Below are 14,954 nucleotides of genomic sequence, written 5' to 3'. Positions count from 1 at the left end.
TGAACAGAAAAAAAAAATCATCCACTAAAGAAACTGTGGTTAGAGTTATTTTGTTCCATAATATATCTGAAAATATAAATTAAAAAAAAATAGTATTTGTTTCTCACTCACCTGCAATCATAATTTCTATAGCAATTACCTGCTCTTGGCATATTTCTCAGGGGCACATTCCTCCCCCTGCTTCTATCATGACCTTAGCTGGACATACTTAAAATAATCATTCAGCTCTTAACATCAGTGTTAGTCAAAAAGACACCAGCAGAAAAAAAAAATGGTTCATTTTACAGTTCTTGTGCAGATCAAACTTCCTGTAACTCTGATGTTAAAAAATAAATAAATAAATTGGAAAAAAAAAAAGTTATTAAAAGGGATATCTCCTGAGGACATTTTAAGTGCTAAGTGGCACAAAAAGTTAAGGTGGGGAAAGGTCTGCCTCATCTCTTACCCCTTCTTTTGCAGACCTGGCCTAGTAGCAAGAATGTTGTCTCAGTGATATCCCTCAAGAAGTAAAATAAAGCAAATGGTGGTGTACTTTTCTAGAGAGGTAACTTAAACACTGCACCAATATATTCTTCACCTTCCTCAGAAGGAAATCAGAAGGCAGCAGGAGGTACAATAGTGCTATTGACTTGATAGGAGGAGATTAAGAATCCTGATAAATACCTGTCACACATTGGAACACCTGTTCATATATTACCAAAGCAGGTGCATTTTTATACTGAGAATAAAATAAAAGCACTTCATTTTTTTTCTAAAAATCATCCAGAAAGAGGGGAATAAAGAACCCAGAACAAAAATGGAAATGACTACAGAATTCGTAATTTTCAGGGCACTGTTTGTTAGCTACCATTGACAATATGCACACTTGCATTGTATGAATATATGTCAAACACTAAACAGTTGTCCATGAGCAGAATTTGAGGGAAACACTACTCCCCAGGTTTGCAATGGTAGTGATTATGATACTATATGGAAATCTTAAGGCTCTACAGAAATCCTATACTTATCCTATCCCCTTTGAAAACTTCTCTGCAATTTCTTAATACATATAACCTCCATCATTTACTGATTGATTTTCCACAATCAATTGTAATTTTCACTTTCAAATTGTTTATACATTTGTTTAATTTGCTTTCTGTTCCTGAAGGCGTACCGATACATTTAAAGTTCATTAAAAAAAAAAAAAAAAAAAAAAAAAAAAAAAAAGGCAAAATTCCTTTTGACTTAATATAGTACTGAAACTTAAGAATGGTCTTAGGAAAAACAAAACAAAGGCAAACAAACAAACAAAACAAAGGCAAACAAACAAACAAACAAACAACAAAACACACACAAAAAACAGGATGATGCCTGAGCCAAGTAATGATGAGAATAAACAGAGCAATTGACTTGTGAAAGCCACCTTAAAATTGGTATGTAATTCAGAACTCTTCAGCACAAGGGCCCTTATGCCATTTTCTTAGAGTTTGCTTACTTATATGGTTCACTTTGAAAGCAGAGGAGTTTCTGCCTTTGCGTTGCATTTTATTTTTTCCTTAGCTATTCTGATAAAATGCATGGTGATAAAATGCACTGTAAGCTGAACCATTCAATCTATCTTAAAGAAGAAACAAAGAAAAAATACCTATGGTATTATGTTATTTAATTTATATCACTCCAGTGACATGATTTATAGTACAGACCTACAAACACTGTAGCAGAGAAAGTGGCAAAGGATGCCAGGGAGTCAGGAACCAGATGAGGATGGCATCTTCTTAACCTCTCAGTTCTGTGCTGAGGCTAACGTGTCATGCAACCACACATTCAGCATCTGCACAGTTTGTAAGCCTTCTTACAAACCTTCTTAATGCATATTACAGAATTCTTAAAAAATTACATATTCAGGAAATTTTTAGGCATATATCTTCATAAGGTAGAGTTATTAGGAAGGCACACAACACCCATCTCAAAACTAACCACAAGGAAAGCAGAAAATTTAGATTGAAGGTACATTTTAAAGAAATAACATCAGAATATATTAAAAGACTTAGAAGACATTGCTAAAGGTTCATTGGAAAAGACAACTAACTTTCACTAGATAAGCTTACATGAAAAACAGACCCAGAGTCACTCTGAAAGCTTGTGTTTTGATTCTAGTTGATCTCTTAAATTATATCATTTATACTAGCCAGTTCTCTTATATTCTTAAATTGTCATGGATCAATGTTATCCATCAGTATTGAAAATGTTTGTCATTTAACTGAGCAACTCAATAGAATATATTGCTTTTAATCTCATATTTCTTATGCAGAGTAACTGTCTTTACAGTTGCAAATATACACATTCTTTATCTTATGTTCTTTAGCAAAAAGCATATTATAACTGACTGGGTCATGGCTATCTATTAATGTCACGTGATACAGTTTGGCAGTGCTGTGGAATACAGCATTATTTGAAAATATAACAGCTATGCAGCTATTGGTACAGTCATTGATGCAATGTTTCTTTTCAGAAGAGCTTGCTTTATGGTAAACATACACTTTTGTATTAATGAGCTACCAGACAAAATCACAGCATCTATTTATCCAAGGTTTCTGATTCCTTAAACCTCACAGTTCTGACATTTCTCATGGCACTGAGAAATGTAAAATAATTTTTCAATTATTTTTTTCCTGCTACTGCATTTATTATTACTCCCATATAAAAACATTTCCATGAATACTTTTATTATCTATGTTCACTTCTGGTGTACAAGCCACCTGGCTTCTGTATTTTATCAACTTCTGTCTCTTTGCCCAATAACAATCACCTAAGACATTCAAGTAAATGGTTTCCACATGCATATATACTACAAGATTAGTCTGCTCTGCAGGATAACTTTAGATACTGTTTTATCGTGATATTGATCTGTGTCTGGATTACTCCAATTCAACCAGACATTGTCTCTGAATCCAAAATCTGTATGTATATTACTCACAAAACTTTTTAGATAATTCAAAATACATCATTGATTTACCATGCATCAAGGTTCATTTTTAGAACCACCCTAACTACAGAAACAATATTTCTTCTTTCTCCATTTGTATTTGATTAGATATGTAAAGCTATATACTTTTATTGTTCATTAGTCTTCTACAGTACTCTTCTCCCACAAATTCTGATCATGTTAGAGGTAACACAGATAGGATATTTATGAAATGTGTGCTAGTTCTAAAACTTCATAAACTGTGATAGAAATAACCACACTTAAAATTATTAGTCTTCCAAATACTAAAAACCGAAGTATTAAAAATATAAAGTCTAGGACCCCTAGTGCACTTTCACATAGCAGATTTATTTCCTTGAATTATATTTACTTGAAATAATAAAGTATAAAATACATTCAGAAGGATAAGACAACATTTTAAACAACTCTATGTATGAAATTGACAGACATGTAAATGACTGAAATGTAACAGTTAAGAGACAAAATCTCCTACCTGTTTGCTTTCTTCCATATCAGATTCACTGCTAAATTCTTCTGTATTTAAATTTTCAAAGTCCGATTCTCCAACAGCAATTGGTACTGTCACAGTGAGGCCTGGGTTGTTTATGAATGACATGTAATCATTTTCATCAATTGCATATTTTTCCACACTGCTGCCTGTGCCTACACCACTGGTGGTTCCATTTCCATCCTTAAGATAATTCAGATCTTTGCTTATTTCAACAGCAGTGTGATTGGAAAGGCAGCTGTCCTTCTTGTTGTTTATCTCTTCAAGTGCTTTGATTTCTTCCAAAGCCTTCTGTTTTCTAACAAAGGCTTTTTGGATGAACTCCTGTATCTTTTTTTTAATATAATCTATTCCCTTCTGAATTCTTGCCACAGCAATCTGGAGGTTGTTCATTTCATTATCATCATCAGTAGCAGCAAGATTGTCTGAACTAAATGAGCTCAGCAGCAAGGCCAGAAACAGGTTCAATACCTAAAAGATGAGAGAATACAGCTATATAGTAAATAAATACATATAAGAAGTTAGTATTTTTATAGGATACTGTCAAAAATCACACATTGTTCTGAAGACCAACATCCACTAATTTTAGACAACCAAATAGTACCTCGCATTACAAAACCTCTCCTTACTAGTTTTGGACAATATTCATTCAAGATACACTAGCTAATACCTAAACAATTTTGACCTTTTGATTTTATTTTTTGGAGTAGCATTGCATGGACTGTAAAATAATAATAACAAAAAGTTACAAAAATTCTAGCTATAGATATCCCATCAGAGGTTTGAAAAACTTCTGTCTAAATGTAGTGGAATCACCTGGAACTCAAGTAGAATTGTATAAGCATCAAGCATCATCCTATAAAGTTAGATTCTATAAGATTCTATGATACAGATATTTTGGAAACTTAACATTAGTTAATGCTATACTAACCTACTTATACTTTCTAACTATTATTTGGAAGATTATACCATAAGACTGTGAATTTCTGTTAATTCTGGGCTTGTCTCTTAAATTCTATAAACCTTGCCATAACAGGATAAAAGTAATATTTTAAAGTGCCTTAATAAGTGACTTAATGAAAATAGTAAGTATTGCCTGAGAACTTCATCAAATCAAAATTCAAACATCATTATTGTTGTTTTAATGTCATCTCCTATAAACAGTAGCTATTGCTGTACAACTTACAGGCAATTAATCATTTCATACCTGCAGTCTAATATAAAACAATCTGGTATAAAATCACACTATTTGATGGGATGGGTTTGTAAATTTTTTAAAAGACTGCAATGTAGTCTTTCCTATGTTTGGACTAAGTGCCATGGGCCATGAGGCATCAGGCGTTGTCATCACGTGGCAAAATGGCAGCCTATGTCCTAATTAACTTTCTTACACCAAAGAAAAATGGATTTAAACTTTATTCTGTCATACTGGTGTAATTTCAAGATACTACAAAAGAAAAACTGTGACCAGCCATAAAACCCTCAAATCCTGAGATAAACTTCCCCTTAAAGAAATGTGTAAGAGCTTTCATTTTTACTCTATACAATATTTAATTCTGCAGACTTTCACAATTCCAGACCCTTCACCCCCTCCATCCCCCCCCCCCCCAAAAAAAAAAACAATAAAAAAACAAAAAACAATCTCACCCTGGAGGTAAATAAGTATTTGGAAGAAAAGAGGAGACAATATGAATCTGAAACAGTACTTACATGCAGAAATTAATGCTGAAAAAACAGTGGAGCAGGTTACTTATCATAAATAACTTCCTCATTTCTCTACACATTTCTGCTGAGCTTCTGTTAATATTGCAAGGTTGTGTAAACAACCAAGACATAAACATTTTTATAACTTTTTAGAATTTATAAAATTATATAAGAAAAAAAAACACACAAAATACAACAGCAACAACAACAAAAAACATTAAAATCAATCACTAAAGGAAGAGAATTTTGATGAGCGATGAAATATAATTTCTAGGCATCTCAGGATGAACCGTAGATATTAATAGTAAAATAAATTTTAAAACATAAATGATGCATTCCAATTACCCTGGTTTCTGAGAAGTTTTCACAGTGATATATCAACTGAACCTTTGACATGTTAACTTGTAAGCTTGAATAGTTTTTTTTTCTATAAAATTTATTCTATAATTTTGAATTCAAAACTTTCAACCCCATTTTTAGCATGGAAGCCCAATCAGTCTGTAGATATTTGGGTTTTGATTTTTACCTCTAAGCAGGCCAAAAAGTTAAGTACTTAAGTTAAAGATTCACTTTTATAAGAACTACATTATACTTAATTTTCATTGTCATATAATTAGTGCCAGAATTATCTGTAATGAATTCAAGAAAGTCCATTAGATATTTTTTTTTTTAATCTCCAAACAGGAAGCTGCCCATGAGCTGGTGAAGCATAAACTTTATTATTTAAAGAGTAGTTTAGATGCCATCTGAATTTCAACAGTATATTTAAATTATCTCTAACGCTCCCTTAATAGGGTATTTTGTGGAAATTTTGGTCTATTTCTAAATTCCTGATGCCATAGTAAGAGTACTTCAATGTATGGATATAAGTTAAAAGGTGGAGAAAGAAAACATCTTTTTCACCACAAATCTAGTACATGTCGATGTTTCTTTCTTTTTTTTTTTTTTTTCTTTCATTCCAAACAGAAGCACAACAAATATTCTCCTTTCTCAGCTGTAAGCTATATACATTTTTCCATCAGAATTCAAAAGTGTTTATCACCTACCACTAGGTTTCCAATCACCATGACCAGCATGAAAACAATAAGGCACATGGTTTGGCCTGCAACCTCCATGCAGTCCCACATTGTTTCTATCCATTCTCCACACAACACTCGGAACACAATCAAGAAAGAGTGGAAAAAGTCATGCATGTGCCAGCGTGGAAGCACACAGTCACTGGAGATCTTGCAGACACATTCCTTGTAGCTTTTCCCAAACAGCTGCATTCCAACCACAGCGAAAATGAACACAATGATGGCCAGCACAAGGGTCAAATTCCCCAAAGCCCCCACTGAGTTGCCAATAATCTTAATGAGCATATTTAGAGTTGGCCAAGATTTTGCCAACTTAAAAACTCGAAGCTGAAAAACAAAAACACAGAGGAATCATTAGTGTTAGTTATACTGCAGTTCTGAATGTGCCATTCTTTATGAAAGTACTAATTTGCAGAAAACATCTTTTATGATGTTAGTTAAACATACTTTCTTTGGCTATTGTTCATTGATGTTCTGTAAATTTAGAACCTACGGAGACAGCTTGCAATTTAATTTGACCATTTTTTAGGAAATTCTAATAGTTGTGTAATCCTTGAGAATAATATAATACAGTACATGGTGAATGCATAATTTCTGCCTGACACTATTTTCCCACATTGTAGCATTTTTACATCATTTTCTAAAAAGTTCTATAAGCATGAAGTGCTGTAGAGTGTTTGGTCCTATTAGCATATCTGATTCTCCTTGGAAATGCTTGCATTCCTACTCTGCACTAAGTAGTTTTCCCTGAGGATTCAGTTCAGTAAACTCCATAAATTAACTGAGATTCACTTGTCTGAGATGTCACACAGGAGAGCCAATAGTTTTCCTGCTGTTCCTGACATTTTGTGCCAAACACTTTAGGCCAAACTCCTAAGGTTGTTCACAGGTACAGTAGCTATTCTTCCTGAGAGTTTTCCAGAGATTTTGTTTGTTGGAGAGCTTCTACTTAGAGATGTCTACACTGTGCTATACTGAAATATGGACTACAGTCTTCATTTCTTATGTTATTTTATGTATCAGAAGCCAAATGTGAACATTTGAAAACCAACATTAATAATTTTATTGTTTCTAAAATAATTTTAGAAAGAAATAAGACTAATACCCATGTGTAAGAAATCTCTTGTGGTTGGCAGTTTATTCTACTAACTTGTACACAAATGTGTTCTAGAGAATCACATGTGAACAAAGAGAAGCTAGATCTAAGGTGTTTATCAGAACATATGTTTCTGTAGACTAATTTTTTCTTCACAAGGAACAATATTATTTTAATGGAGAGCAGGGAGCATGGAGTTTGGTACTTCCCTAAACCATAGTGTCCAGCTTTTCATCTTAGCAACACATACAGAAAATGAATGTATTTTGTGTTTATACCACATTTCAGTATTTTTAAATGTCCACTCACAGATGATTTCTGCATCATATAACATACAGAAGTTTGTACTTTCTTTGTTACACCTACTACTCCCTCTTTGCTGGCTTAGTCCTATGTTTCCCTCAGCACTACATTAGGTCTTACAGGCTCACATAGAGGACAATTTTTAATGCAACAATTTGATGTTGGTATTGAGATGTCCATTCAGATCATACTCACTGATTTAAAAATAATATTCAGTGACCAAACTATGGTATGTGAATTTGGGTACCACGGAAACTGGTGCTAGTAAACCAAGTAACCACTGACTGCTCTATGTATTCAGAAATAAGAGATTTTCAGGTAATGTAATAAATATTACTAACACAGACTTTTAAATCATGACTCTTGTGCCTCCAGAAAACATAGCTACAAAATAGTTGCTTTAAAAGAGATATTTCTAGTAGAAGCAATATTTCAACAACATTTCAGTTTAAGTATTCTTATCCAAAAGTCACACTGTTAGGACTTTATTATATCTAATGGTGTTACTAAATGTTTATTCTCAAATAAATGTTCTGAAGTGAGGATATACTTAGTGGCTTTATGGGGAACATACAGTAATGTTCACAATAGGAAGACTAAAATTTCAAGGATTCTTTATGCTGGTACCAATATGTATGTTTTTTGTAGTTATTCAGCTTTGATGAAACTTAATCAGTATAATGAAAAATTTCAAAATTTCAAAAGTGTCTTATGATGGCAAAGGATATCAGTACAAATGGATATTGATAGGATAATTTGATATCAAAGAAAATCAATAGACAAACACTTTAAACTTGTACATATACAATTTGTAAATTAGGCACATATGAATAAATGTGTGAGCCATTTAATTACCAAATATATATTTACAATACTGGTAATTAATACATACATCAGCAAAACTTTTTGAGTGACACAATTGCATGCAAATATTTAATTATCCAGGTATTTACCAATCTGAATGATCGAAGAACTGATAATCCTTCAACATTTGCAAGGCCAAGTTCCATTAAACTAAGGCTTACAATAATACCATCAAAAATATTCCAGCCTTCTTGGAAATAATAATAAGGGTCCATAGCAATTATCTTTAATACCATTTCTGCTGTGAATATCCCAGTGAATACCTAAAACAAAATTAATTAGTTGAGTTGTTATGAGAAACATATATATCTACGCACATTTTCTGTTTCTGAATTCTTTTACCTGTTACTTATACCTGTTACTATATAAATAATAATATATATATAATAATATATATCATATAATATATATATATATTTACTGCTAATAAGTCATACTAATGCCTTTCTTGGAAAAGCACTTTCACTGTAATATAACTGAAAAGAAAAAAAAAAAAAAAAAGAAGAAGAAAAGAAAGAAAAGAAATTCTGAAATCTGAATATTTCATCAATTTCTTACAGAAAAAAAATATTTTCTGTAAGGGAATATCATCCTCCAAAGACAAATCCCAGAGCAGACCTCAAGAAAATTGACAGATAAAAACTACATTTCCAAACATATTCAGTTATTTCATTACAGTAGTTACAGAATAGATTCATGAAAGTTGAAGGCACCAGTAAACTCACTTTTTCTAGGTACACCATAAATACAGTTTCTAAACTGATTATAAAAAAAAATAAATAAAAAAGGAATAAATTTAAGACCAATGCAATGCATTTACACATTTCTTCTTTTAGGAAAGGGTACTTTTACACCAAGAACTGTTTGGCAAACATAAACTTACCAGGTTGCCCACAGAAAGGACACTGCTAAACTGTTCTGTCATTGGGTAATGTTCCATGGCCATAAACAAGGTGTTTAAAACAATGCAAATAGTTATAGCAAGATCAACAAATGGATCCATCACTACTAAATTGACAATGTGTTTTACTTTTAACCATGGACTCCAGCAATCCCAGATCAAGAAAGTATTTGCAAATCTGTACCAGCATGGGGGGCATTTCTGTCTGGATTCTTCAAGCTCTGAAAAAAAAATAGAAATAAATATTTCAATTATAATCTCTGAATCACTGGAAGCTCCTATTTAAAATATGTAAAAAGATTAAATCATTCAAATAAACAGCTCACACCACCTGGAATTTCTGTCACCTGAGTGTAGCCATCTTAAAGTTAAACAAATAATCTATCTAAAGTTCTCTACAATCAATGGACAGTGGCAGTTATCTCTAGAGTGAATTATCTCAGATGCCTATATTAAGAGGGAAATATGTCTGTCATTTTCCAATGAAGAATCAAGAAATGGAGAATCAAGAAATCTAGTTTAAGCTAGTTAACTTGCTTATGACAGTTTTGGATTGTGAAAGTTAACATTATGCCCCCATCAATGGACATGTTGAAGCTTGTATAAGCTTCATAAACTACAACATTTTTGTATTAAGTATACAACATATACTTATTTTGTAATATTTTGATTTGATTTGATTTTGATTTTGATTTTGATTTGAGCTACTAAAAGTATTGTTCTTGCTACTATGCTGAACCACAACTATAACATAATATTCATATGACTCTTTTGGTGCACATACTTAGCACTGTTTACTTATATCAATATTATTAATATAATTAATACCCATCTTCCTATTTTAAAATGTCATATATTGTATGTATGTATGTCTATCAACTCAGAAACAGAACAATATTAGTACTGTTGGAACAGCTCTGTTCTCAACTAGAAACTTTACAGACTTTTTTCTTCTTCTTCCATTTCACTATCCGTATTATAAAAGTTACAAAACAACAGTAACTTCTACTGAGTTAATAGTAATAGTGATGGCCAATGCTTGATGAAAGCCCAGAAGGAAGATATTTCAGTGAGAAGTACTTAGACTACAAAATACATAAGAAATTGCCACAACATACTTTCAGTGAAATTCCAGAATAGTAACATCAACCTAAACCTGAATTTTTCCAATTTTCAGACAACACTTAGAACAGAGGAAGGTCTCTACCATCATTACATTCACAGGTAATTTTCTAGAATAGCAAACATGCTGTTTTAGAGTATTTGCTAATGAGGATTCAGTGTTAAGCCCTACACCTTGAGGACAAGTGACTGACCTTTAATATTGTCCTATATGGATGAAACTATGGGAAGTAAAAAGTTCAATTGCCACAGCTCTCAAAGTCATTGAAATGTGCTCCCACAACATCGAAGGCAGAAAAGTGTATCAGTATGTAGTGAAAGTCTTCTATCTTTATAAACCATAACAAAGATAGTGTTTCCAAAAGAATATGAAGATTAGCTGGAACAATCATGGTTCTGAAAATATAACGGAACACTGAGAAGTGGGATGGGACTGGCATTGGACAGTGGCTTCACATTGGACTCTGAGTTGACATGGAATATCACTGGAATATCACATTGCTTCTGAAAATAATAGAAACCAGATGTGGGCAGGAGATGGCTATCAGGACAATATAGTTTACATTGGCTTGTTTTTTTTTTTTTTTTTTTTAAACGGCCAGAAGAATGGAAAAGCAAACTCTATGCAGCTAGAGGAAAAGAAAATACCTTTCAAGGAGATATCCTTGCTACCTGGGAGTAGGACCAAGACTTTGCATACTGAGAATCAAGGAGGTCCCAATAGTTCACACTTGCATTAAAATAGGAGGGTATGTTCAGGAAGGTACATGTTTGTGAGAATATCTTGTTTCAGAGAAAAATATGTCTTGCATTTCTGACCACAAGGAGTTTGGGATCTATTTGTTTATCTGTGAGACAAAGTACTTAAGAACTCACTTACAATGTTTACATTTAAATTTGGGCTTAAAGTATCTTTACGAACACTGTAAATTTTCTTAGGAATTTCTTTTCCTTTTAGAATATGAGTAGTAGGATTATCTGCAACTTCCCCTACAGGAATTTATACTGGATTCATCTGCTTATCCTTTCATCTTATAAAAAGTATTTTTATAGCATATATATGAATTATAAGTGAACTCAATTTTCATTAAATAAGCAAATAAATTCCAACAGTGTATGTGTGTAGTTAACAGAAGTTTAATGAACTGTTTATTTGAATGTATCAAATACCTTCCATTGTATTTGTCAGTATACTGGCTATACTCATTGCTCTTTGTCTCGCAGCAGAATCTTCCAGCATTTCCATGGAAATTTGATAAGAACTCAATCTTCTTTTTCTTATTTCTGTTTCTGTAGTGGTGCCCTGTAAATGAAATACTGAGGAATTAAACCATCCTCTTCAACAGCCGATTAAAAATATTTACTGCGTAAATGTGTAGTGACAATTAAAATCAGCTCTGTGTAGCATGTTAGGCCTTTCTTACACACTGAAGATTTCTGTCCTTGTAGGAATTTCTTACTGAGGAACTTGGTGGAAATTTTATCCAATGTTACAAATAATCAACAGCAGGACACATTACCAAACCAATGTGAAAGCAAAGATGGTTCTCGTTTAAGTGACTGAGTGAACAAGACTTTTGTTAGGTATCTGTTTGCTAGTGATTATTATTATTCTTTCATGAAAAAGTGATCAGAGTTGAACCTGTTTGTTTGTTTTTTGGTGGTTCCAATTTAAAAGTGACAAACATGCCACTACTCTAGCATGTAGGTGTTCTTACAGTTGCTTTGGTTTGCTGGGGAGTGTGGACCACAGGAATAACGTTTAAAAGTTGCTAAATCTTGGTTATTGCTTTCCCATGAATTCTATCACGCAAACCACTTGTTTTTTATTCAGTATTCTGTCCCCATCCAGAAAAATAACAAAGCTTGCAGAACTCAAGGGATTTCAAGGTTATTCAAGGTGAAGATGAAAAGCCATTTTTGAATATTTATTAGTATTTCTTTAGTGAAGACTCTTGACTGAAATGACTATATCTTTTTGAAGTGAATGTATTTCTGATATAGAACTACATATTCATAATCTTTAAGCTAATTTGATTAAATTTATGGTATGAAACTCTATATCAAGATAGGAGAGAAACCAAAACAAAAAGAAATGTATGACAGTCATAATGAAATCTCCGTACTTATTTATAAAAGAAATATTTTTTCAGATTAAATACAGTGCTATTACAGCCACCAAAATAGCATACTGAATCCATATTGAAGTATTTTGTATGAAAAAGCTTGCTTTTTTTTTGAAACTTTAAAAGAACAACTTAGCTTATAGAAGTAAATTTGGTCTGAAAAGTAACATAGCTGCAAAGATACACAGTAATTGTACATTTCTCATGAAAATTACAGAATCACAGAATCACAGAATTGTCTAGATTGGAAGAGACCTCAAGATCATCAAGTCCAACCTCTGACCTAACACTAACAAGTCCTCCACTAAACCATATCCCTAAGCTCTACATCTAAACGTCTTTTAAAGAACTCCAGGGATGGTGACTCCACCACTTCCCTGGGCAGCTCGTTCCCATGTCTAACAACCCTTTCGGTAAAGAAGTTCTTCCTAACATCCAACCTAAAACTCCCCTGGCGCAACTTTAGCCCATTCCCCCTCATCCTGTCACCAGGCACGTGGGAGAACAGACCAACCCCCACCTCGCTACAGCCTCCCTTGAGGTACCTATAGAGAGCGATAAGGTCGCCCCTGAGCCTCCTTTTCTCCAGGCTGAACAATCCCAGCTCCCGCAGCCACTCCTCGTAGGACTTGTTCTCCAGACCCCTCACCAGCTTCGTCGCCCTTCTCTGGACTCACTCAAACACCTCGATGTCCTTCTTGTAGCGAGGGGCCCAAAGCTGAACACAGTACTCGAGGTGCGGCCTCACCAGAGCCGAGTACAAGGGGACGATCACTTCCCTAGACCTGCTGGCCACACTGCTTCTTATGCAAGCCAGGATGCCGTTGGCCTTCTTGGCCACCTGAGCACACTGCTGGCTCATATTCAGCCGACTATCCACCATCACTCCCAGGTCCTTCTCTGCCTGGCAGCTCTCCAGCCACTCATCTCCCAGCCTGTAGCTCTACTTGGGGTTATTGCGCCCCAGGTGCAGGACCCGGTACTTGGCCTTGTTGAACTTCATGCAGTTGACCTCAGCCCATCGGTGCAGCCTATCCAGATCCTCCTGCAGAGCCTTCCTACTCTCGAGCAGATCAACACATGCACCTAACTTGGTGTCATCTGCGAACTTACTGAGGGTGCACTCAATGCCCTCATCCAGATCATCGATGAAGATATTAAAGAGGACCAGCCCCAGCACTGAGCCCTGGGGGACGCCACTAGTGACCGGCCTCCAGCTGGATTTGACTCCATTCACCTTGACTCTTTGGGCCCGGCTATCCAGCCAGTTTCTAACCAACAAAGCATACGCCAGCCCAAGCCAATAGTAGCCAGTTTCTTGAGGAGAATGCTGTGGGAGACGGTGTCAAAATCCTTGCTGAAGTCAAGGTAGACCACATCCACAGCCTTTCCCTCATCCACCAAGCACGTCACTTTGTCATAGAATTAGAAATTAGAAATTAGAACAAAAGTTTCTTTGAGATAAATTCAATAATGGAAATTTCTATCTAACTATCATAGGAGTAGTAACTGCATTCTGTTGCATTTTATGGACATTTTCCTATACATATTTCTAAGTTATATTCTTAGTTATATATCAAATGCCTCCCTTTGATGTTGAGGCAAACTATGTATAAATTGTCAAATTTGTTTTATGTTTTTTGCTCTCTATGTGCAGATCTCTTGCTGAAGGCAAGGCAAATATAATACTCTAGTGAGAGTCAGACAGGAGCTTGAGAACTTTTTTCTGCTTATGTCCTGTTATTTAAAAACTATTGCAAGTTATTTCTCACAGCTATAAGAAATGATAAGGCATGCAGAGGAGAACAGTAAGAAAAATTCCGTGCCTGAACCAAACTGTAGTAATTGATGGTTTACTTATAATTACCTCTGGTAGAAGCTGTCCAGTAGGTGAGGTTAGTGTTGAAGGTCCTCCAACCAAGGAAACTACCCCATTGCAATCTACAGTACTGTGCATCTTCCCATTAGCTGGAAGGGCTGGTACCATTCTGGATGACATACTACCCTGACTAATATTACTGTTGCGCCGTTCTCCATGCCGATTTGGAACAAAGAGAGAATCTCTTCTGCTTTCGTTGTCTTCAAGTGTACTGTGTTCATCATCAGCAAAGTCATTTTCTGATCCTATATCCTTTGCACGACCTCTGAAACTGAAAATGCTTGTTTTGCTGTTGCGCCTTGGTGAGAACAAGGAACCACGGATGCTTAGCAAAGACTGCAAAAGATTTAAAAAGAAGACAAGACAGCATTAGAACTGAACTTCTAAGATAGGGAAGTTCTTGGCTTTTT

General features: G+C 34.5%; 1 protein-coding gene across 1 annotated transcript in view; it reads right to left on the bottom strand.

Annotated features, from left to right (window-relative positions):
- The window catches only part of LOC116490743 (sodium channel protein type 2 subunit alpha-like), a 62,109-nt gene that overhangs the window by 25,101 nt on the left and 22,054 nt on the right, over positions 1-14,954 (bottom strand). Inside the window, exons 13-18 of the mRNA XM_032190209.1 lie at positions 14,533-14,880; positions 11,710-11,842; positions 9,400-9,638; positions 8,606-8,779; positions 6,224-6,580; positions 3,459-3,944 (exon numbers count right to left, since the gene is read on the bottom strand). Of these exons, the coding sequence (XP_032046100.1) occupies positions 3,459-3,944; positions 6,224-6,580; positions 8,606-8,779; positions 9,400-9,638; positions 11,710-11,842; positions 14,533-14,880 (1,737 nt within the window). The remainder of the gene's footprint in view (positions 1-3,458; positions 3,945-6,223; positions 6,581-8,605; positions 8,780-9,399; positions 9,639-11,709; positions 11,843-14,532; positions 14,881-14,954) is intronic.

Source organism: Aythya fuligula, chromosome 6 (assembly GCF_009819795.1).
Source record: "Aythya fuligula isolate bAytFul2 chromosome 6, bAytFul2.pri, whole genome shotgun sequence".
NCBI lineage: Eukaryota > Metazoa > Chordata > Aves > Anseriformes > Anatidae > Aythya > Aythya fuligula.
This window is presented reverse-complemented; position numbering and strand designations above follow the sequence as displayed.